We start from the raw sequence: 24,278 nt of genomic DNA, 5'->3' as shown, positions 1-24,278 counted from the left end.
TTTCCTTTCTCTGGGGTACACTCACCCTCCCTCCTCCACTTCTGCACCAATGCCACCTGTCAGCATCCGCAATGAAGGAGGTGCTTCCTACCTCTCCCCGTCTCATCCTTGTCCTGTTTATCTTCCTAGCACTCATCACCTTGGACTACATATGTGTGTGTGGCTGGCCTCCTGAGAGGCACTTTAATTTGAAATTGCAATAAGTTGGGGGGGACACAAGCCCTGCTAAGTCATGGGGAAGAGAGGGCGCGAGGTGGACACCCCAGCAGGAACTCCTGATGAGGTGTGGGGGAGATGAGGCAGGAGGAACAACTTAGCCACAGCTTCTGGGCTCCATGGAGGGGTGCAGGCTTCGGCTCCCACAGGTCTGACATTTGTCAGTGATGTCAAATGGCCACAAGTTGATCATTGAGGGTGTCCACATCTGCAGCTGGAGTCACTGAGGTCACCACTGTGCCCCAGATGGCTGCAACCTTTTTTCCTGCCTCGGAGATGGGCAATGGGTCCTGTCACTTCATGGCCCAAGGCCAAGAGCTGCGAGCTTACTGGGACTTGGGGGCCTTGGTGTTGGGGGCTCTGTGTAATGCACGGCAGGTGAGATGGCTCGGCTTGCTGGCTGTAAGGTGGCCCTTTGGGACCCGGCCTCTTTGGCTCCATCTGATTTTTTTCGCTTATTTCCCCTAGGTCATGGACTTTGCATCATCCCCACTGTGTCCCTGGTATTCAGTTTATGTAGGGACTCCATGATCTTTCCTGAGTGGCTAGATGGTGAATGGATGGAAGCTCAGTTGCACCAACACTCCTTCTGGGGCGTTGGCGGGCTCCCCTGTGGCCACTCGCTCCATGCCTCTCTCCCAGTGTCTTGCGTGCTTTGGACTTTTGCTCACAGTCTTCCTTCAGCCTCAGTCCACCCAGGCCCTGTTCCTTCTTTAGGTCCAGTTTGACATGGGTCCTTCTGGACTGTGCCAAAGCTTTCAAATTTGAACGAGCCCGTACCCACATGTGTGCACACGCACACACAGATGCACACCCCTGAGAGAAAGCTGTTGCTTTCTTTGTTCACAGTTATATCCCCAGCATCTCTTATGGCGCCACTCAATATATGCATTTGAATAAACAACGGAGCAGACGCCTGGGCAGCACTGACTCCATTCTTTGCATCGCTGCTGGATATTTGCACGTGCATCGCTCCATGGAGGCCTCTGGAGGGCAAGAGCTGTTCTCAGGCCTCTCGGTACCCATGCTCACCGTTGCTTTGCTGGTAACAATGCTACTCTCACAGCAGACCCTGTCTCGTCCACATGCTAAGTGCTAGGCTTTACCTGCACAAGCTCACTTGTCACGATTACATTAGGGGATGGTCTCTCTAGTGTCTTTCACAGTCAAGGAAAGCGGTTCAGAGAGTGACCAGCCAGCCCAAGGCTGTTTGGCTTTTAAATGGGAGAAGGAGAATCTGAACCAGGGATTTGTAACACCAGGGTCCCTTGCTCTCCCATCTTCTTAAGCTGACTTCTCTGTGGGGGCAGAAGGACCTTTGTAAAAGTGATTACGGTGTAATGAACACAGAGGGCTCAGGAAACCCTCCACAGACCTCCTGACCACTCTGTTCTTTGGCACCTTTGCTTTTCCATACCTTGTTCTGCTGTCAACTGCACTGCCCTGGGGAGTCTCTGACCCTCTAATGCAAGACCTCCTTTCCAAGCTCCCAATAGTTAGCAGGACAAACACCCCAAGGGAGCTACTGCCGCTGTCCCCCCCACCCCACCTCCTGCAGGGCAGCGATGTCCTCACCTGTCACGTAGTTCTTCAAGTCCAGCTCATTGCTGAGAGGGTTGTTGCTTTTGAACATGTACAGGTTAAAGGGTGCCGGTTCCTTGCCCACGTTCTTCCACATGGTGTAGTCTGGGGAGGTCCATCGTCCGGCTAGGACGTCATAATCCCGCTGGGTGAAGTGGACCAGCTTGGTGAGGGGGTCGTAGAGCCCTCCGTGGAAGCCAATGACCATCTGGAAGTCGGGGTTGGAGTCATAGTAAATCTCCCCATAGGCCGTGTACTGCAGCTGTTTGATCATGAGTCCGTTGATACTGAACACAGCCAGAGGCGTCCCCGTGTTATCTGAGGCCACATAGTACTCATCCCCGCTGCTACTCTCCATGGCAAAGAGGTGGCCCTGGAGGTCGTAGTAGAGCGAGGTGATCTCCGAGTTGGAGTGGTTGTAGACATGGGTGATCCGGGTTGGGTTGTGGAGGTCCGAATAGAAATACTGCAGATGGTGGCCCAGGTTGGTCTTGTACGAAGCCCGCCGCCCCATGCCGTCATAGCGACACTGCACGCTCCATCCACTGGCCTTGTTGTACGCCCTGGTCAGGAGGCCCTTGGAGTTGTACTCGAAGATGTCAGCCCCTCTCTGGCACAGGTAGCCATCATCGTCAACCTTGTACTGCATGTCCCCGAGTCTGGTGATCCGATCCCGGAGGTCATAGCGCAAGGGCATGAGGCGGACGCTGTTGCCTGGGTTGAGCAGGTGGAGGTTCCCATTGAGGTCATAGCTGTAGCGCCAGGTCGGACGGTCATTGACGGCCACGCTCTGGAGCTGCCCGTCCCCGTCGTAGTCATAAGTGTATTTGGTGGTGTTGGCGTAGGGCCCCAGCTTCAGCTCCCTCTTGATCACCCGGCCCATGCTGTCGTACTGCACCGTCATCCAGTACATGAGGGATCTGAACATCTCATACTGCACTTCCTTGATGCGCCCGTGGGTGTCGAAGTGTTTGCTGAGCGTCATCACGGCCGTGGTGATGATCTGGTTGATGTCGTAGTAAATTACTCCGAACTTGCCGAAGTGCTCCACCTTGCCCGAGATCTCATCGTAGCGGTACAGGTCAACGGGCAGGGGAGTCTCGCTGATAACGGGCTTGATGCTGGCGATCCGGAAGCTGTTGTCGTGATAGGTGTAGTCAAACCTGGCGTTGATCATGCCCTCCTCTGAGAACCGGTAGATCTGCTTGTCCACGAGGGGGCCGATCTTCCGGTACCGGATGGTGCAGGAGAAGCCTCCACTTTGGAGGTTGACCATCTTCAACACGCCTGTGGTCTCATCGTACCCGAAGGCGACCGCCGTGCTGTCGTAGACAATCTCTGACAACTTGGAGAGCTTCCCATACTTGTAGAACACCTGGCGCCCCGTGCCCAAGAACGACGTCTTGAGGATGCGGCCGTCGTCGGTGTAGTCAAAGATGACCGAGGCGTTGCTTTCGGGCGGGTTGTAAATGTTACGGATGTAACCGATGGAGGTGTGTGTGGACATGCTGTGCCGGGCGACACTGGGCATGGTGACAGCGTGAAGACGGTCGGAGGAGTCATACTCGAATATGTACTGACGTTGGCTCTGCAGCAGGAGGACCATGGACTGGGGAGGACAGGGAAGGGGAGAGTGAGTTGGCAGCTCAGGACCAGGTACTCAAATGATGGATCTTACTCTGTTTTCCCAAATGTCAGTTCACAAACCATGCAGGGTGGGAAGAAGTGTGTGCCTTTCCCTGGGTATACCGGTGCTGATGGGTCATGGGGGCTGCCCACAGCACACCTCCCCACACGTTAATGTGGGCCTCTCAAGGGGTCTTTACAAGGCAGACTCTTACTCCCCAGGTCTGGGGTGCAGCCTGGAAATCTGCATTCCTAACAAGTTCCCGGGATCCTGATGTTGCTCAAACCATACTGTGAGTATACGGGGCTGGGGACAGAGGTGACAGCAAGGCAGTTTGTTCCTAGGAAGACAGAGACTGTTTAGAACTTACTGCCATCAACCCTGCAGAGAGAGGTGATTAAGCCTAGAGAGAAAGCACTCCCTCTGCTTAGAAGCCACTGGAAGATGAAATAGCCTGGAATCATGGGCCAGCTTGGAACAGCATGGCCTTGACTCTAGGCCATGGACAGTCTTGCCTCCCTCTGTCGAACATTCCAGTACTTTATGGCATAACGAGACCCATGCTGAGCGAGGACAGAGGGGACAGCAGCCCCTCTCCTGCAGAGGGTGACAAGTTACCACTGCAATAAAATGTGGAGAAAGGAAGAAATGGACCTTGCTGAGGCGGCCCAGGTGAGGGACCCAGGTGAGGGGAACCCAGTTGAGGGAGGTCCAGGTAGGGGGACCAGGTAAGCGGGGCCCAGGTGAGGGGGACCCAGCTGAGGGAGGTCCAGGTAGGGGGCCCAGGTGAGAGGGGCCCAGGTGAGGGAGGACCAGGTGAGGGGAACCCAGGGGAGGGAGGACCAGGTGAGGGAGGTCCAGGTAGGGGGGACCCAGCTGAGGGAGGCCCAGGTGAGGGGGACCCAGCTGAGGGAGGTCCAGGTAGGGGGACCAGGTAAGTGGGGCCCAGGTGAGGGGGACCCAGCTGAGGGAGGTCCAGGTAGGGGGACCAGGTGAGAGGGGCCCAGGTGAGGGAGGACCAGGTGAGGGGAACCCAGGGGAGGGAGGACCAGGTGAGGGAGGTCCAGGTAGGGGGACCCAGCTGAGGGAGGCCCAGGTGAGGGGGACCCAGCTGAGGGAGGTCCAGGTAGGGGGACCAGGTGAGAGGGGCCCAGGTGAGGGAGGCCCAGGTGAGGGGAACCCAGGTGAGGGGGACCCAGCTGAGGGAGGCCCAGGTGAGGGAGGCCCAGGTGAGGGGGACCCAGCTGAGGGAGGTCCAGGTGAGGGGGACCCAGCTGAGGGAGGTCCAGGTAGGGGGACCAGGTGAGAGGGGCCCAGGTGAGGGAGGCCCAGGTGAGGGGAACCCAGGTGAGGGGGACCCAGCTGAGGGAGGTCCAGGTAGGGGGACCAGGTGAGAGGGGCCCAGGTGAGGGAGGCCCAGGTGAGGGGAACCCAGGTGAGGGGGACCCAGCTGAGGGAGGCCCAGGTGAGGGAGGTCCAGGTAGGGGGACCAGGTGAGTGGGGCCCAGGTGAGGGGAACCCAGGTGAGGGAAGCCCAGGTGAGGGGAACCCAGGGGAGGGAGGTCCAGGTGAGGGAAACCCAGGGGAGGGAGGTCCAGGTGAGGGGGACCTAGGTGAGGGAGGTCCAGGTAGGGGGACCAGGTGAGAGGGGCCCAGGTGAGGGGGATCCAGCTGATAGGGACCCAGGTGAGGGGGGCCCAGGTAAGGGGGTCCAGATGAGGGGAGTCCAGGTGAGGGAGGCCCAAGCCAAGCAACCCCCTGCCTAATGACAATGGTGGGCAGCCTTCGCAGTCTTGCCCTGTGCCCCAAAGAGATCTCTTTACCTGCTCCACCAGACCATTTCCCAGCAAGGAGCCCTGAAAGTGGCACCGTCCAACGCAGGGAACCACGCAGAGCAAACCCACTGGCTGTTTCAGCCAACAGGCCAAGGGGGCAGGTTCCCTGTGTGTACTTGAGTTTTGGGCAAATCCCCTCCCCTGACGGCTTAATTTAGGGCAAGGCAGAATGAACAGCTGCATTCCCAGTCTATAAGGAATAGTAGCTGTGGGGTGATTCTTTCTGCAGCAACATTACCTCGTTTTTTTTTTTTTTTGGACTAAAATCAGAAATCCCTCCTTCTCGCCATTACTGTCCAGTGCTTTTTCCCCTTTAAAGGCCAATAGTGCTGAGCTATGAATACCATTTCCCTTCAGAGCTTTCTCCCTCGTGGTGAGGGTGGGATGATGCAGAGTGAAAGCAAAGATGGCGAGACACCACAGGGCAAGGCGCATCAGGCTGGCGTAGCCAGAGCCCGAGGGACAGGTGGCCCATCTGATGGACGGCATGGACACCCACCTTGTCGAGGTAGGAATAGCTCCACACCTTCCCGTCTGCAAACATCCGGGACAGGATCCGGCCTTGCTTGTCAGTGTCGGTCCTCTCGCTCATGGCCCCACGCTGAAGCCCGGCCAGGCGCCCATTGAAGAAGTAGGACACGTTGACGGCGGCCAGCCCGCTGCTGGGGAGCCACAGGAAGGGGCGGCCCACCTGGTCATAGATGATCCTCAGGGTGAACTTGCGGTGGTCGTCGTAGATCTTTTCTGTCCTGATGTTCCGGTCGTAGTCGATGGACAAGAGGTTTCGCCCATGGACCTGGGAAAACACAATGGGACCGGTTTGAAAGAGCCAGGCTACTGCACAGAGGACCGGCTGCTGTGACCCAAGGGCAGATGTGGGGAAAGAACTAACCTGACGTCATTGAGTCCTGCTTTCTAAATTCCGGTACTATTCCTGTACATGTAGAAAGGTGAAGTGTGTGTGGTGCACTGGGATAGGGCCGGAGGGGACTCAGCTAGGCATGGCTGCCAAAAGCCGTTCTAAAAGGTGCCATCCCGGTGTAGAAAGTGTGCGGTGCCCAAAATATGCACCCATACACAACAGCCCTGGGCCCGAGGGTTTTGTCTACCCTAGACACAAGATCAGTCAGATCCTCTGGAAACCAAAGTTTGGTCACATGGGGTGGCTTTACTGGGGACAATGCAGATGGCCACTGGGAGTCTTAAAACTGTGAGTTTAGGATTTAGTTCAAGACTCGTACAACATCTCAGGTGGAATGACTGATGTTTGCTCTCTTCCTTCCATTCCCGGACCCCTCCCTTTGCTTTTCCTGACACACATCCCAAGCCTCCAGGGCCTCGTTGACCCATGTGACATGCCACCCATTCTGTCCATGCCAGCTGGCCTGCTCTGTGCACAAGGATGCTCTAGTGACAGCAGCAAGACCATGGTGTGTCCCAGGCACTCACGTGGCTCTCAGCACCACGCTGCTTTTCCTGACTTAAGCCTCTCGTCGATGCTCCAGGCAAGCGCCAGCCTCGTCCCCGTGTTACACACGAGGCAAGGACAGGTTCAGTTACACAGGGTTACACAGGGGTCAGTGAAAGAGCTGGGATCCCAGTCCAGAGCTTGCTGCCCCCACCCTGGGCTGTGCCACCTCGAGGACCAGGGGTGCTGGACCCACAGCCCTCATCATCCTGGAACTTGCAGCCACCTGGAATGCTCTCAGGGCACAGCTCCTCGGCCACGCACGCCTGCGAGACTCCCTGGGGGCTGGGGGCTGGGGGCTCGGGGCTCGGGGCTCGCTGATGCCAACAACTCCCTTGGGACTCCGACTTGCCCACATGACACGCAGGGAGACCTAAGACCCACCTTCAGGTACCTGGGAGGGACAGGCAGGTAAACTGCATTTCTAACCACGACCTAATCTCCTGCGTGCATGTGTATGAAGGTGAGATCCCTGTGACGACACGAGAGTGCACAGGACGTCAGAATTACAGAAAGAACAAAACCCAGTGAGCACAGGGGAGGGGTCCAACCTCTGCCCCCCACCATTCAGGTTTGCTGCTGTTACTTAAGAGGCCTCTGACGCTGCCCTGGGGGTGCCACCTGGAATGAGAAACAAGAGTTTTCAATTCTAGGTGGCTTTTGACTCCCAAATTCACCATATTCCTGGGAATGGGATTTTGATATCACTGGCTGGGGTTAACTTAAAAATGTGAAATTTCTCTAAAATGTCCAATTCTTCTAATAACTAAATATAATAAACTCACAGAAACCCGAGCCAAAGAACGCAGGCCAGTTGTGCAATCCAATCAAAGCGATTTAATTCCGTGATGCTGTCTCTAAGCGGGACAGGCCTGGAGGGCCCGCCAGGCATGCTTGGCCTTTTGTGGGTGCTGTCCCCCCAGTTTAGAGTGTGCAAGGGCTTTAATTTAGTCACATGTTCCCTTACTCCGAATTAGATTACCCATCTAGCAATATTGAAATTAACCTTGAGTCTTCCTGGAGAACATAAAAGTTATTTTGAATTATTTTCTCTGCCACGATCAGCACAATTCCTTTCCCAGCCCGCTCAGTAGGAATTCAGAGATAGAGAAACCTATTTTTAAATTAATACAATTTCGTGTTTGTAAGGAAGCCATTATTTTTAATTATCGGGCATTTTCCTCAGCCTGGCTTCCCCGGTTAATAAACTGCGCTATTTAGCATGGGTTTTATTTCTGCAGAGGGCAGGCTTTGGGAAGTACTTTCCCCATGGAATTTTCAACCCGAATGTTTTCATCTCACCAAGCACACGCCTGTCACAAGGAGGCTCGTAAAATACCCGCAGAAAAGGAAATGCCATTGTCAAAGTGGCCTCGGTGGGCCCATCGCCCGTGACTCTGACTCAGCTCTGGGGGCAGAGGCAAGCGTTGGTGGTTTGAGCAACACGAAGGAGGAAATTACACCAGGCTGCATCCCCTTCAGGAAATGGTAGTGTAACACAGCAGGAGAGATGTCAGCTAGACACACGGAAGAACCCAGTGCCCTGTCTGAGCATGGGAAACCCACAGCCCATGAGTGAGGGAGGTCGTGGGCTATTCTGATGCCTTTCACAGGTTGGTTATTCACTTGCCCACAGGCGAAGCCAGTGGGGTGTGACACATCTTCGTGGCCTTTCTGTGTCAGTCCCTGGGGATTTCAAAGCAGCTCACCCTATTGCCACCCAAGAAACCCGAACACCGAGTTGGGATCAGTGCTTCTGCCAGCAAAGTAAGATTGACTAAAACGAAGCATTGTTACCAGGCTGAGCCTCTGCAAACGCATTAAATGATGTGACCTGTGGACGGCTTGCTGTTTTGGGTGGCACAGGTAGAGTGAACTCCACTCTGAGTTGTAGTCTTGGTATGGATTAGCCTGGCACCCCAAAGCCATGGCTCCCCTGTTTATGCCTCAGTTTCTCCTCTGCCATAGCCTGGGAGCTCCAGGTGACAGGCACTTTATCTTAGTTTTCTTAGTGTCTCCACGGTTTTGGAAAATGTGTGGTGCTCCATGCAGAGATGTGTGAGTAAGAGGGCTGAATTAGAGCGAGGATGTGAACCCTGCCAGCTGTGACCACCTTAAAGGCTAATGTGGAAAAACCTAGAATAAGGCTGGGTGTGGTGACTTGTGACTGTAATCTTAGCTTCTTGGGAGGACTGAGGTTTGAGGTCAGCCTGGGCAAAAAGTTCCTGAGATTTCATCTCAACCAATTAAAAAGGTGGGCGTGGTGTTATGTTATTTGTGTATTTATTCCCCTATCATCTGTGTCTCCTTGCTAAGGTATAAGCTCTGTGGTTTTTTTCTTTTTTTCATTTTTCACCAACCATCCAAAAGTAATTTGCTGAGGGAATACACTGTTGACTGAGTTGGCAGAAACTGTCCCTTCCAATTACGTATTACTTAAGCTAATATGGAATTTCCTGTGAGTTCTCCCATAGGCATACACGTGGCCCACGATGTCACGTTGGGTCTCGTTTTCTGTTTTGTTCACCTGTATACTCAGTGCCTGGTACAGTGCTAAGAACATAGTAGGTACTGGAAATACCGACTATACTGCTCAAGAGACGAATGAATGCATTGTGGCAGGAAGGATGAAACTCCAGCTTGGCTGGGCATGGTGACTTGAGCCTGTAATCCGAGCTACTCAGGAGCTGGAGATTGGGAGAGATCATGGTATGAGGTCAGTCCAGGCAAAAAAGTTCCTTGGCGCTCATCTCAACAACAAGCCAGGCATGGGGGTGCACGCCTGTCATCTCAGCTACGTGGGAGGTATAAGTAGTATTGTGATCCAGGCTAGCCCACACAAAAATGTGAGACCCTATCCCCAAAATAACTAAAGCAAAAAGAGCTGGGGGCATGGCTCCAGTGTTAGAGCACCTGCCTAGCAAGTGCCAGATCCCAAGTTCAAATCCCAGTACCACAAAAAAAAGATCCCCCCCACATTCCAGCTTTCATGATGAGTCACAGGCTCGTGCAGAATGGGTGTGAGCCCACGTGTACACGCGCACGTCTGCCCCCCACCTTGCTCCAGTGGTACTGTGAACTGTCGAGCAGTTGCAATGTCACATTAATTTCATGGAACCCAAAACAAAGTGACACACACCCACGTCACCTTGGAATGCCAATACCACTGACAGCAGTACCACGATGGAGGGTGATGGAGGAAGCAAGTCTTCTTTGGTTCTGCTCCTACACAGCAGTTGTGCCTTTTGCAATCTCTGTGTGAAATCAGGGAAGGACTGCTTTCCTTTTCAGAGAGAATCAGGCAGAGATTCCATTTCAGGAAAGAGCAGAATTTAGAAAAAAATTTGTTTTTTGGCTGAGGAACTCACACTTGCTATACAGGTGCCCTACCACTTGAGGCATGCCTCCAGCCACTTTGACCTGGTTGTTTTGGAGATGGGGTCTCATTTTTTCCCAGGCTGGCTTGGTCTGTGATTCTATTTTATACTTCCTACCATTGCTGGGACGAAAGGGGTGCACCAGTATGCTCAACTTTTTTCTGTTGACTAGGAGTCATGAAAACTTTTTTGCCTAGAACTGCTCTCAGTCTCCTGTGCGGCGTCGGGGTGACAGATGTGTGGCACTGCACCAGCTGTTGGTTGAGATATGGTTTCTCGAGTTTTGCAAGCCCGTTTTTATCATCTTGGTTTGAAGGTACTCCTTGTGTTTTGCATCGAGACATGGAAAGGAGCACGCATTGCTGAATTTATGCCGCTTGGGGTGGGGGAGAATTTACATGCTAAGCTCCTTGGAAGAGGAGCCTAAGCCAGGCGTGGTGGCATACACCTGTAGTCCCAGGTATGCAGGAGGCCAATCAGAGGATCCCTTGAGCCTAGGAGTTTTGGGGCCAGCCTGGGAACATAGTGAGACCCCCATCTGAAAAAAAAAGAAAAGATCCTAGCAAGGGTAAGCTTGTCATAGCTTCCTTTGTTCTCGTGTCTGTGTGTCACCAACATGGCCCTTGCTAGCAGGGCTACTGTGGAAAGGTGTTCCTAACCATGGAACTGAGAGCCACTGTGACACAACTGCATCAGAGAAAGGAGGGGAGGGCAGGGAAGGGACTCCTTCAAAGGACAAGTCTTTGGGAGGCACCGTGAAAGTGCTGCCTATGTCCCCTTGGGCAGGGATGAAGGGACTAATCCCCTAAATTCTGGCTCAAACATTACGGAGCTTTTGGTGGAAGGCTGGGGTCCCGGTCTATCTGCCCACCATCTTACATCTCCCCAGCTTCCACGGAGGACCATCTGCCTCTTCTGTTCAGAGACGCCTCTGCCTGGAGGACTGTGCCAAGACTGTGCCGAGGTGGACGAGAGCTTTTCTGGCATGGTTCTGTCATGATGGCTTCCCTGGGAAGTTGGTCGGCTCCCAAGTCCAGGGATGCTCACAGCCTCAGTCCCCACCCCTCTCCCAGCCAGACTTCCAGGATCTGGTCAGCCCCTGGGAATGGTCGGGTCAGTGGCTACAATGCACGACACTCACTCCACAGAGTAGCTCCAAACTTCTGCTGCCCAGGGCTGCAAACCACCCAAGCCCTGCTGTGACACGGTGCTGGCTAAATGGTGACATTCTCAGCTTCATTCAGTGCCTTCCCTGGTCCAGAACCCCCACCTCTGCCTTGGGGCTCTGCTCCCAGCTCCTCGACCTCACAGCCTTCCTGGTCTATGCTGTCACAGGAAGTCAGGACAACACAGCCATCAGGCTTGATGCTAATCCTGTTAAGCTTCTCCTCCTCCTCTGTCCTCATCTCTCTTCCCCAGGAGTGACTTATCTTTTACTTGGATGAATGCGACAGTGTCCTAGGTGTCCCTCTCTTATCTTCTCTCCTCATCTGTCTTCCACCACACCCGCAGAAACTGGAGAGGTCTTTCTAACATCACATATCCGGGCACATCACTCTGCTGATTGAGCCTGGGGACAGCTCCCCATTGTCCAGGATAAATGCCAGCCTAGCTCAATATTCCTTTCCACAAGCTGCCCTGGCCACCGTGCCTCACGATGACACATCCTGCCATGCTCCTGCCTCACTGAGTTTCTTAAAGTTTTCTGGAATGCCATTCCCTTTTTGGTCTTTTGGCCTTTTTGCAGGCAATACTCTCTGATTGTCCTATATTCCTGCTACTTCTGCATGGAGCCCTTCCAGGTCCCTTGTCAATCCTGAGACCTGATCCTGGATGCAGAGACCCTGCCATGGGTTCCCCAAATCTTCCTTCATCTTCTCCTTCCCAGGCATCAGAAAGACATTTTTCAGTGCCCACCGTGGTGGGTGGAAGGGTGTATGCCAAGGGTAGGCTGTTCGTGAAGTCCCCGTAAGCATTAAGTCTCCTCCCTTTTCTACAGTCACCCTGGAGGCCATGTGCCGAGGAGCGAAGGCACCCTACACAGAGCACCTGGACTGAGTCACCAAGTCATCGTAAAGAAGAGCCGCCTAACAAAGAAAACAAGGAAAAGTGAGAAAAAAAAAAGAGTCACCTGGCTGATTGGGACTGTGTTTTATGTGCGAAAGCTCCAGAGATTTCAGGGTCCATTTGTTATCTGGCTACAGCCTGTCCTCTCCTGACTGATACAAGTAAGCACTCTTGCCTTATATTGGCTTTCGTGGCGCTGCCCACACTGACTTCTTAGCCAGACTGTAGGCTCCTCGGCAGCAAGGACCCAGCTCTCTCTCTCTCTCTGTCTACTCATCCCATGCCTGGTTCTGGACGGAGAGTGGGCACTCAGCAAACACCTCTGGATGAATGAAAAATGTCAACGGCCCCATTTGTCAGTAGAGCAGGAGTGAAAAATGCGGGGCTGGAGTCCTTGAGGAGGCCCACCTGCCTGGTGGGGCCACAGCCGCCTCAGAGCAGGTCTGCAAGCTCCTGCCGGGAGCTCACAAAGTGTCAGAAGGAAGGGCCCATCCCCCAGGCTCTCTAATCCACAGGGTGGCACCCAACGCTTCCCAGCCACCTTCTTCCAGTGGCTCCCCGCAATTTTCAGTTTTTTTTTATTTCATTCACTAAACAGTTTATGAACTGAATTAAAATAAATGAGATGCAAATAAATTCCAGGCTTTCTCCCTCATTTTCAAATTACATTTTCAGTCCACTCAACCTGTTATAAGCTCATAGTGATTTTCATTTAAGAGAGCTAAATGGATATGTGATTATTGTTACAGGAACGAACACCAGACAATTAAATGTTGAGGTGTTGATAGATAAAGCTGTGTTTTGATTTGCATAAACATCATGCCAGGAAGTCTAACCCTGGCAGAATTTCAGTGAGAAGACTTGCGCGCCTAACTTGTGCTAATTACCACAAGTACCATTATTAAGAATTTTAATATTCAGAGTTGGGATTATAGCCATTTTATTTTAGGGCCACGTTTATCTTTATTTTGAAAACTTAGTCAAAATGCATAGCTGATTTATCAGGGAAGAGGTATGGTGACTACTTCTACAGTGCAGTGTATCAAAAATCAATTACATAGCCCTGGAATCCAGTCATTAAGAATGTAGCTACTAATCTCATTTCATTTTTGTCCTTCGGAAGAGACTGCAGCGTGCAACTTTGCAGACACCAGCCGAGGAAGAAAAACATGGGGGACTAACGTGGAGAATTCAATTCCAGCCAGACGAAGGCAAATTCTTAATATGGGCTGGTATGGCTCTGCGGGGAGGCCACCTGGCCTGCTGGATTTCAGAAATTATGACCTGAGTTTTTTCCATGCTGTGATCGCTACTCACAAGCACTCCAAAACATAGGGCAGCTCTGTCTTGTTCTGTGGTTCAGTCTCTCTTAGGTTTGTCTTGCTCTGCTGTTGTTTTAGGTGTTTATTAGTTTACTTATTATCTGTCCCTCTGTCGTCCAGATCAGAACAACAGTCACAGGAAGGGGAGCTTTGCATTGTGGGCTGTAGATCTGGAGTGCACAGCACTGGACCTGGTGTGCAGTGGTGTCGAAAAGCATGTGTTGAATCTGAGGTCTAGCAGGATGGCAGGTACAGGCTCCTCTGGTGACAGACAACTGACTACAGCAGGATGCACTCATGCTGAGATCATCTGGATGACAGTGAATCTAGCAGGAAGCTGTGTGGGACAGTAGTGAAGAATACTGACCAGGGAGCTGGACAGAAAGGTAGAACCTGGGCCGTGTCCTTGCTTTGCCACTTTGTCCCGGCACAGTCATTTCCCTTCCCTGAACCTCTGTTTCTCAACTAAAAACTGGAGGTGACAGTAACGACCTCAGTGGGGCTGTTGAAAAGACTATAATGAGAGAACACAAGAAAAGCATTGTCACACAGTGCTGCACCACACATGTCCTCAATGCAGGTCAGGTAGAGCGGTTCTTTCTTTCTTTATTTTTAGCAGCACTGGGGTTTGAACTCAGGGCCTCATGCTTGTGAGGCATGCACTCTACAGCTTGAGCTACTCCCCCAGCCCAACCTCTGTCTTTTCACTAAACTGTGGTCATCCTGTGTTTGCCTACGTGACAGGACCACCAACTCCGAATGCAAAGAACATATCCTACAATTTTTGTTCTTCTAGTATTTAGCAGACGACCAGCACACAGTAGGCAGCAGCCTCAGTTCATCTGTTGAACTGGCCAGACAGTGAAAATTGAGACAAGGTGGCAGTGTGAGAAGACACAAGCCCTCTCCATCTATGGCAGACTGGCATTCCCCTAGTAGGAAGTGCCTGCCTACTGCAGTCCCAGGAAGTGGAGAATGGGTCCCCTGGGGAGTGAGACCCAGAGAGCTGTGGCTCCCATCTTTTGAGGGACAATTGTGGCTTTTTTCAGGGAACGAAGGAGTAAGGGAGGCGTAGTGGCTGGGAGGCTCTTTGCACACTGTGGGGAGAGTGTGTGTCCCCTCACTCGGCCGTGACAAGGAGGACGGGATCACTCACCCGGAGCTTCCTGCCGAAGATGGTGACTTTGCCTTTGATCTGTTCCTTCCTTAGGCGCCACTCGATGGAGTTCAGGCCGTTCTCCATGGGCAGCGAGATGTTGCAGCGCCCGATGGTGGGGGTGATGGTGCCCGCCAGGACGTGGGGCTCGCTGTGGAAGCTGACACCCATCCCATTGGCGTACATGACCCTCAGGGTACCGTTGTTACAGAGCTGGTAGCTGTTCCGCACTTGATCTGGACGAAGGGGGGTGGGGTGGGGGAGGCAAACACATTATCCACGGTGAGTCAGAGGAGATTAGAACCCATTGCCATAGGTTCCACGGCCCTCCGTGGCTGTCAGTCTAAGGATGCCTTCGGTTAGCACACGCACGAGGGGACCATGGGTAGCACAGGTGTTTCTGATCCACGGGAAGGAAATGTGACACTCCAGAAATAATTATGCCGGGATACTTTCTTTTACTCACTGAAAACTATTCATAGTATATTTAAACATTTTAGAGTGTCTGTTGCCTACGTGATCTGTGTCAATCAAATTCCTAAACTTCAACATATATATTTTAGCTTCTATGGAAAAAAAAATAAATGAAAGGTAAACAACTTCCCCTTTTGTGCCCACGATCTGACCCAAGGTGGATGGGTCTAGCCACAGGTTAGAGCTACTACAAAGCAAGGCCAGGTTTGTTCAACGAAATCAGGAGAAAAAGCCACCAGTTCTCTCCTCACATTGTCGGAGCTGGCTTTATCACAAAGCCAGCTCCACTCTAGAGAACTCTGAAGAGACTCACGTAGCATAGGGTGGATGGGGATAATGCATGTTTACCTTCCTGGGTGGATCGACACGAGTCAGTCAGACGGCTGACCTTTTCCCGTGTTGACAAGTGGCAGGAAGGAAATGCAAGTGGCCTTTTATGGGTAGGCTACTTCCTGATCCTTGCTGGGGCAGCGGAACCATGCTGGGCTGGCTTCTGAGATGCCAGCCTTTGGGGGAGTGAGCAAGGGTGTTGTCACTCTGTGAATCCAGCCATCACACAGAAGGACACAGAATCTACATCATTAATCACCTGGCAGAGTGGCAATAGAGTCATTGAAACAGGCTCTGTCACGGGATAATAGTCCAGAAATGCCACCATTTATCTCCCGGGAGGACACTTTTATCCTCTGACAACTGGCTAGCCCACCGACATTGTATCTTAATTAAAAGAAAAATTAATCTGCACAGTTCTTTCTCTTGCCAGCTTCTGTGCTTGTCTTGGACTGCACGCCACGTCTAACAGCAACAATAACCACGGGGTGGCCAGAGATCTTGAGACCGAGGTCTCCTGGCAGGGGACTGCTGAAGAGCTCAGATCCAAGGGCAACCAGCTCAACAAAGACATGTTTGCAAGAGAGAATCAGAACGGAACAATGAAATCGAAATCCAGTGGTGCGTCCCAGAGGATAATCAGCCCTTGAGAAGATAATAACTGTGGGGTGGGTTGGTGGGGAGTGGTGGCGATGGAGGGTAAGAGGGATTGGCGGGGAGAATGGGCATTTGCAGATAGGTAGACATTTACAAATACCTTGGTGGGTTGTAAATGCATTTGTTAGGGTGTGGATGGAGTTTCTTTGTATTTAATGGAGTCATGATTGGCCCCTTGTAGAGCTGGTTTGCTCTGGGCCTTTGGATATGACAAAAAGCCATGGAGAGCTCTCTGGGTATGGGAAGCCCTCTCAGGCGAGGTGGCTCCCACCTCAGCCCTGGGTCTGGGTGGGTGTGTTGGATGGGGCTTACCTTGAACTACTGTGTATGAGGCTTCCACAGAAGAAAGGTTGGTGATCACAGTGACGTCGTCATCACGATTGGAGTTCTCAATGTCAATGGTGATAGACTTCTCCATTTCCCGGTGCAGGCTGGTCACCACCCCAGTAGGGCGTGTCACATTGGTCAGACGGCCTTCATGGTCATAGCTGGAGGGAAAAAGAAAACAATAAACACCAGTTGAAAGTACGATCAGTGGGGATGAAGGTTTTCCCGACATCCAGAACCACACAAGGGGCCAAAAAAAAGAGACTGGACGGTGGGGTGACCAGGTGGTGCACCACACTGAGGCCCCTTGTCACAACCTAAGCCTTGCTTTCTCTACCTGTGGGTGTAACCGGGTTCATGTCCCTGGAAACATTTCCCCTGATTCAGGCCGAGTACACTTAATCATGCTTTCCTAAACTAGACAGAACAGCTACTGCTAAGCGTCTTTTGCTCTTTAATTTATGTGTTCTGCAAAGCCACCAAATTAATCTTCCCCAAATATCAGTTTCATCATGGCAGGTCTTTTCGGAGTAAGCCATGGTCTTCCCCACTGGTTGCTCAGTCAAACCAAAACCTGGCATTTGAGACCATCTAAGCCCTGAGTCCATAGCCTCCACAGGCTATGACCTTGTCCCAAAAGCCAGTTGGGGCCAAATGCCACCTCCATGTCTTGACTCAAGCATGGCAGGCTAGGCTGCATGCCACCTGCTTCTTGGTCCTGTGGCCCCAGATCAACCACGGCTCAGATCTTGAAACAGCCTTCTTTTCCTTTTTTCTCCCTCTCTCCTTCCCTCCCTCCATTCCCCCCCCTTTCATTCCATGCTTGGGGTGGAACCTGGGGCCTCGTGCATGATAGCAAGCGCCCCCTTCCACCGAGCCCCCAAGCAGCCTTCTTAGACAGTTTTCTCACTGCTCACTGGACCTCAGCTGTCTCCACACCCAAGTCTAGGCATATCTTGGCCGTGCCCTGCTGTCTGGAGGTGGCCTTTTCTTTTTGATGAAATCAGGATGTGGGGTGTCGTTTCACTGCCTCCTTTATCAGGAAGCCCCGCTGGTCCCGTTTGTGGAGCAATTCCCCATCCTGGAGGATCTGCAGTTTTTCTGAGAGCTGGGCCCTTCCCTAACCCAGGAAAGGAAAGCGGAGTCTTCCCAAAGTTCGACTATGGAGCTCTCAGCTCTCCCCCATTGGCCCTGTGCCTTCAGGAGGGACGGTGGAGGAAGGCAGAGCAATTCAAGGGCCTTTGTCTTGGAGGTTGAAAAAGGAGGACAAACAGCTGGCCCTCAGGGTGCCCTGCTTCAGACTGGGGAGATGGAGCAGGCTGGCCGGCTCTGAGTAATGGGTGCTGGAGTTTGTACTGCATGTGGGGTGCAGGAGACCCTCAGGAAAGGATCCTTGTGGGGAAGTGAAGGAAGGAATCACTGTGGCCCATTTGGCCTTGTCACTTAAGATACAGAAACAAACATGGAGAGTCCTGGACACTGGTTTTGGATGCAGACCTGTCTCAGACTGGAGGCAAGCTTAGAAATCTTGTTTTTTGGGACACCAGAGGACAGTCAAGCTCGGTGGATGTGAAGGCAGATGACCAGTAGGGTTCAGGTGGTGAGGGTGACAGAGGGTGCTCTGGGTGGGAATCTCAGTGAGCTGGAGCCTGGCCTCTTGTATCTACCCCATCACTGGCCAGGACGCTAGACAGTGAATGCTACAGACTACACCTTCCCTCCAAAGCCTGGGCTGTAACACGGGTGGGGACCCAGGCCCTCTGAGTCACAGGGGCTCTCTTGTGCTAAAGTAACCATCTCTCAGATGGGGACACAAAGATGTTACTTACAATAGTGACACGTTAGAAGAACCTAGATATTCATTGATCAAAGATTCATTAACTAACCGAGGATCTATGTATCAAGTAGAAACCTGAGAACCATCAAAATTGTGGACAGGGTTTCTGTCTATCAGCCGATGCATGTATTCTGGAGTGGAGAGAGGGGAGATGAAGGGGTGCTCCCTGACAGCACGGGAGTATCTATATGCAGACCAAGTTCTCCGGATTCACAGCTGAGGAACTGTCAACGGTGGGCTTTCTGTGTGGGGTTTTCATTAATGCTTGTTCTCCCCTTCGTATGTTCCCACACTTTAGGAAAATAACTTACTTTCATGTTTTAGAAGCCCAAAAATATTTAAAAAAGGAGAAAGTGAAGCAATGAGAGTGTAACGGACAACGTCCCCTCCTGTGTGGAGAGCTGACTCTCTGGGACCCAGGCATGGATTTTGATTCTAATGCACTGAAGTTCCAGGACCTGCTGATGGAGCAGAAGGAGGGACTGGATTTGCCACCTTAGGGAATCAGAGCATTGGGGTAGGGACTGAATTCTTCTGGGCCCTGGGGGACAGAATAATCTTCAACTTTCATGAAGGTTCAGCTGCCCACAGCTCTGCTTCCTTTCCCTGAGGCATATCTGTAGACTCAGGTCCACCTGCAAATGGCTGTGCGTGCAGGAGCCTGGAGTTGCTGGCCAGTTAACTGGCCTTGGCCGGTGTAGGGCTGGAGGCTGCCTTTGACTCATTGAGTCGATAAATATTCATGAAGCATCTATTGCCAGGGCCTGCTCAAAGAACTAGAGATACGGGTGGGAACAAAATGGATCCAAATCCTTGTGCTCCTGCTAGATGGAGAGGTCAAAATAGCCCTGGCTCTCCCCCCAATCTGGGAATGCACTGGGCATGACAGGATTCCCCAGGGGCCTCCCCAGCTCTGCTCCATTCCTACCCAGCTGTCCCAAAGCCACTTCCCTGCACCAAGAGGAGGAGAAAAGGATAGCTGTCAAAGTGGGCCATTCCAGCCCTGTCTTGTAAGGCCCGCTCTCTCTACCTGCTTACTCTTGAATCCTGCTCTGAGAGAAGTCAACTTCCAAAGTTTTCTCTGTCCCCACTTCTCCGCTTGCTTAGGAGAAGAGGGTTCCACACAGCTGGAGAGTTTCTTTCTCTAGAGGGCCTGTTCTGCTGGGTGATGTGTTTTCTGGGGTCCCAGTTTGCTAGGGCAGGCTCTGCTCCTGCAGGGGCGGGGACCGCCAGCACTGGGGTCAGAAGGAGCAGGACAAGTTCTAAGTGAGGAATCAAGAAGACTCAATGTGCAGGCTGTGTTCTTTAGTTCTTCCCTTTTTCAAGAAGTCCCTATCTGATGCCTGGAGCCACCACTTGGGTGGATTGCATGGAACCGAGTGGTGGCATGGAGAGGAGGGGGGATGGAGAGGCGGGGTCTTCATTATCACCTCAGGCCCCATTAGCACCTGATGTTAAGCTTCTGTATGGCAAGTGCTAATTTCTTTTCTTTTTTTTTGTGGAGTTTGAATGCAGAGCCTTGCTCTTGCTAGGCAAGGGCTCTACCACTGGAACCACAGCCCCAGATACTCCCCCTTTTAGCTTTAGTTATTTTTTGAATAGGCTCTCATATTTTTGCCTGGGCCAGCCTGGACCAGCCTGGACTGTGATCTTCCTACCTACACTTCCTACATCATTGGTGTGACAGGTGTGTACCACCACACCAGGCTTGTTGGTTGAGATGAGTTCTCACTAGCTTTTTGCTGGAGTTGGCCTGGAACCACGATCCTCCCCATTTCTGCCTCTCAAATAGCTGGGATTACAGGTGTGAGCCACCAAGCCTGGTCAAGTACTAATTTCTAAACGTGTATTAGCTCAATAAATTATCACAGCAGTTGCATGATTACCTGTGCCTTCGACAGATGTGGACATTGAGACTGAGGGAGATTGAGTCATTTACCCAAGGCCAGTCAGGATGTATTGTGACATCCACACACCTGTCTTGATGTCAAGACCCAGGAGCTTCCTGGTCCGCCATGCTGTCTCTTGTGGAGGGCCGAGAAAACCAGTGTTCCCTCAGGGATTGACCTTGCCCAGGCCACTTCTATCAGGACTGATGGCCTGCAGCTAGAGAAATCTTAAGTCCAAGGCTGGGCCTCCAGGAACTTTCTGGAACTGGCTGATCATGGCACAGAATCAGAATGATTCATTAACGTGAGTTTCCTCCATTTCTCCCTCTGCTTCTTGGCATTAATAATAAGCTGTGCTCAGTGGGAACATCTTCCCTAAACTTCAGTGACAATTTCCATGTGGAGCTGTAAGGTGAGCCCCAAAGTCTGTTTCCAGCCCTGTCTCAGTGGTGGCTGCAAACAGCACCAGGGGCACTACTGATTTCCTGTGAGGCCTGTGAGGAGTGCTTTCACAGCTCTGAGCCTCAGTTTCCTCATCCTAAAATGGGCAGAATCAAGTCTACCTATAGAGGCTCGCTGTGACAACTGAGCAGATAAATGGCTTTTCTACCCTTAAAGTGTCATGGGGAGATGTTGTACCACAACTCTTCCTGCCTACGGAGGCCTCTGCTCCTGCCTCATGTAACGAGTGGGAAGAGACAGGGCCACCTCTGCAGGCTCCCACTGAAGAGCCACTGTCTTCCGAGAGCCTCATGGCCTCTCTGTGGTCTTCCTTGTTACTGTTAACACCTGTGGCTGTGCAGTGTTGACCTCAACCTCACTGTCCCTGCACAAGGTACAGCTTGTGTCTGATTGTGTTTTGGGTGATACTGAGTTTGACCTGGGGGATTTGTGCTTGCTAGGGAGGTGCTCTACCACTTGAACCATGCCCTTGGCTCTTGTGTCTGATTTTTAAACTTCCAAATTTCTGACCATGAGTCAAAAGCTCTACAAACCCCAAAGAACTCACTATGTTTTTAGTGAGCCTTCTTTCGGAAGGCCGAGAAAACTGCATGTTTGAATTCCACGGTGGAGAACCTGGGAATGCTGGGTTTACCCGTATTGTGAGGGACAAAACCCAGCTTGTAAGATTAGGAGAGAAAATGTTATGGGTTTCACCGTAACTCCTGAACAAGCATTAAAACTGTAATACTCATGCCTGTGTTTTCCTTAAACTAGGGATGCTGGAGTGTCCCCACTCCCTGCCAGCTGCTGCACCAGAGTCCCAGACAGCCCTCATTCAGACTGGCCTCCCCGACAGTGGCCGTTTCTCACTCAGGTGACTCAACATATACCTTCTAAACGCATCGCATCTTTAGGTGGAGGGAGTATGACCATCCAGGAGTCACGTGGGCTGACGCAGAGCCTTAACCTACTTTCCGTGAGAGCTGAAGGTGGCACTCAGATGTCCCCTCAGGAGAAAAATCACCAGCTGGTGAAGTGTGATCAAGTTCTAGGGTCATGAGGATGTGAGGATGCTTCAGAAGTCTGAGAAAGATAGCTTTGCCCAAAGGAGGAAGCCAGCTAGGCACGGTAATCCTGCAATGCAGGAAGTTTCCAGCAGGTGGCAACAGCTTCCTTCTGCATTCGCCCCTTGGCAAGCAGAAAGTGGATGGTCCTGGATTTTGGACTCTTCCCTTCTTTCTCTTGCCCCCTTTTCTCTCTGTGATACCCCATCCTAACTTACTAAATTTACAGCGTGCAACAACATAGAGACAGCATAGAAAGCAAGCGAGGGCTCCCAATGCCTCAGGGTTAACAGGTCCCTTCACCAGGAAGGACAGCTGCTTTAGCGTCCTGCTTTAGCGCCTCCTCCCACCAGCACCTCATCCGTTACACCTGCAGCAGCCTGGCCAAGAGCAGCTGCGGGGACCCAAACAGCTTTTTGACAAAACAAACGGCGGGGACCATTAAGTATGAGATAATTGTTAGGGGAAACAGACCAGCCCTTGCATCTCTTAATGTACCCAGCACTTTATCTGTATTGATCTGCTTCTGCCGAAGAGGAAATTCAGAGTGTATCTACCTGTCTGTGCAGTCAAGTGTGTGGCTGAACCTATTGGCGAATTACAGGTTCCCCACTGGGATCTCGCCTCTTAGGTTCTAATTTCCGCACCCATGGAAACATGAATAATCAGCAGAGTTAATCAGCACTTTATCTCCCAGGTTCTGTGCGTGTCCAATATCCTGAAATTTGAACGGCAGGCAGACACCAGGGATTCCCAACGCGAGTGAGGGGAATGTTAAATACCAGAGGCCCAACATAGCAAATCGTTTAAGAGCCAGGGAGAGGGGCCGTGACTGTCTTGACGCCATGAGAAGTCATTAAAGTTAGGAAAACAATGTGACTAAGCAATTTAAAAACCCACATGAAGGGCCAAGCTGAACGTCAGTGAGGGTTGCAGGGTGAGTTCTCTTCAGAGAGTTTTGTTTTTTTAAAAAATTTTTGGTTTGTTTAGAATTTGAACTCTTGCAAGGCAGGCGCTCAACTGCTTCTGTCATGTCCCCAGTCCTTTTTGCTCAGGTTATTTTGGAGGTAAGTTCTGGCTTTTCGCCCAGGTGGGCCTAGACTTTGGTCCTCCCATTTTACACTTCCTGCCATGGCTGGATTGACAGCTGTGCACCACAGTGCCCAACTTTTTCTGTTATGATGGGGGTCTCATAAACTTTTTTGCCCTGGCTGGCTTGGAACCATGATCCTGTCAAATCTCAGCCACCCATGCAGCTTGGGATGGATGACAGGTGTGTGCCACAGTGCCAAGCTTGTTGTTGAGATGGGATCTCATGACCTCCCTCCCTCAAACCTTCCATTCTCATCCTCCCAAGTAGCTAGGATTACAGGCATGGGTCCCTAGCCCCCAACTTCTTCTGAGATCATTCCGAGCTACTTACTCGTAGAAAGTCGTCCATCCGGTTTCATCACTCTTGGTGGCAAGGAGCCCGGTGTTCCCATCGTAGGTCATGAGGCTCAGCTCCAGGTTCTGCGTGGACACGACCTTGAGGCCTCCATTGGCCCCCACGGTGAGGGTGATGATCTGATTGTCCGGCATGAGCAGGTGGCGGGGCAGGCCACTGCTATCCCGACGAATCTTCAGGGAGTTCCCGTTATTGTCGATGAGCTCAGTGACGTCATTGTCAGCACTGTAGGTGAAGTTGTACAGGTACTCCCCGGTCACCAGGCTCACGGTATACTGGTGGACGCCCTCGGCGTTGAACACGTACAGCTCCTGCTCTCCGGGTGACGCAGCCTCGTACTGGTTGAAGGCGTTGAGCACAGGTTTGTTTTTGCTGACCGCCCTGATCCGAATATTCCCCAGGTCTGCGATGTAGACGGTGCCATCCGGAGCCACAGCCAGTGACGATGGGGAGTTGAGGATGGCTTCAGTGGCATACGCTTCGTCCCCCGAGTAGCAGATGCAGTTCACATCGTTTTTGCAGTCACAGTCGGAGGCCGCCCCGGCTAAGAGGCAGATCTCCCCGTTGGTGGTGACCTGGCGGAGGCGGTTGATCTTCTTCTCGTCTGTCTCGGTGATGTACAGCACCCCGGTGTGAGAGATGGCGATGGCGCTGGCTGACTCCAGAGCAGAGTGGATGGCGAGCTTGCTGAGCGAGTAGTCAATGCCGGGGACCTGACAGTGCATGGGGCGTCCTGCAATGACGCTCACTTGGTGGTTCTCGGTGATACGAAGGACGACATTGTTCTCTAGAACGTACAGGGAGTTGTCCATGGGGTTGACGGCAAGGTCTGTTGGCCACTCCAGGCGCACCTGTGGATGACATGGAATATTAAAGACCAGCCTCTAATAACCCACCGTGTAAGCGGAGGGCTCGTGAATGGACTGGGTGCACCTGGGAGAAAAAACTTAGCTGTTCACAAAGCATGCCAACCCTACGAGGGCTTGTCACCGAGCCACTGACTGCACACAGCAGAGAAGAGACAAGGTGACAGACAGCACCAGTTCTACCTACGATATCTCTTCTCAGCCCCAGAGGGCAACCCAGGGTCAAAGATGACATCTATGGTCGTCCAGGTCGTCCACTACACAAGGGGACAGTGCTGTCCAGCCCATATTCTG

General features: G+C 52.1%; 1 protein-coding gene across 23 annotated transcripts in view; it reads right to left on the bottom strand.

The window, feature by feature from the left end:
- The window catches only part of Tenm2 (teneurin transmembrane protein 2), a 1,177,215-nt gene that overhangs the window by 12,305 nt on the left and 1,140,632 nt on the right, over positions 1 to 24,278 (bottom strand). For all 23 annotated transcript variants that reach the window (XM_074057721.1, XM_074057728.1, XM_074057729.1 and 20 more), the window contains 5 exons: positions 23,095 to 23,969; positions 16,423 to 16,598; positions 14,650 to 14,885; positions 5,759 to 6,055; positions 1,792 to 3,406 (listed from right to left, as the gene is read on the bottom strand). In XM_074057721.1, coding sequence (XP_073913822.1) covers positions 1,792 to 3,406; positions 5,759 to 6,055; positions 14,650 to 14,885; positions 16,423 to 16,598; positions 23,095 to 23,969 — 3,199 coding nt within the window. The remainder of the gene's footprint in view (positions 1 to 1,791; positions 3,407 to 5,758; positions 6,056 to 14,649; positions 14,886 to 16,422; positions 16,599 to 23,094; positions 23,970 to 24,278) is intronic.

The sequence above is a fragment of the Castor canadensis genome, chromosome 16 (genome assembly GCF_047511655.1).
Source record: "Castor canadensis chromosome 16, mCasCan1.hap1v2, whole genome shotgun sequence".
Lineage (NCBI taxonomy): Eukaryota > Metazoa > Chordata > Mammalia > Rodentia > Castoridae > Castor > Castor canadensis.
This window is presented reverse-complemented; position numbering and strand designations above follow the sequence as displayed.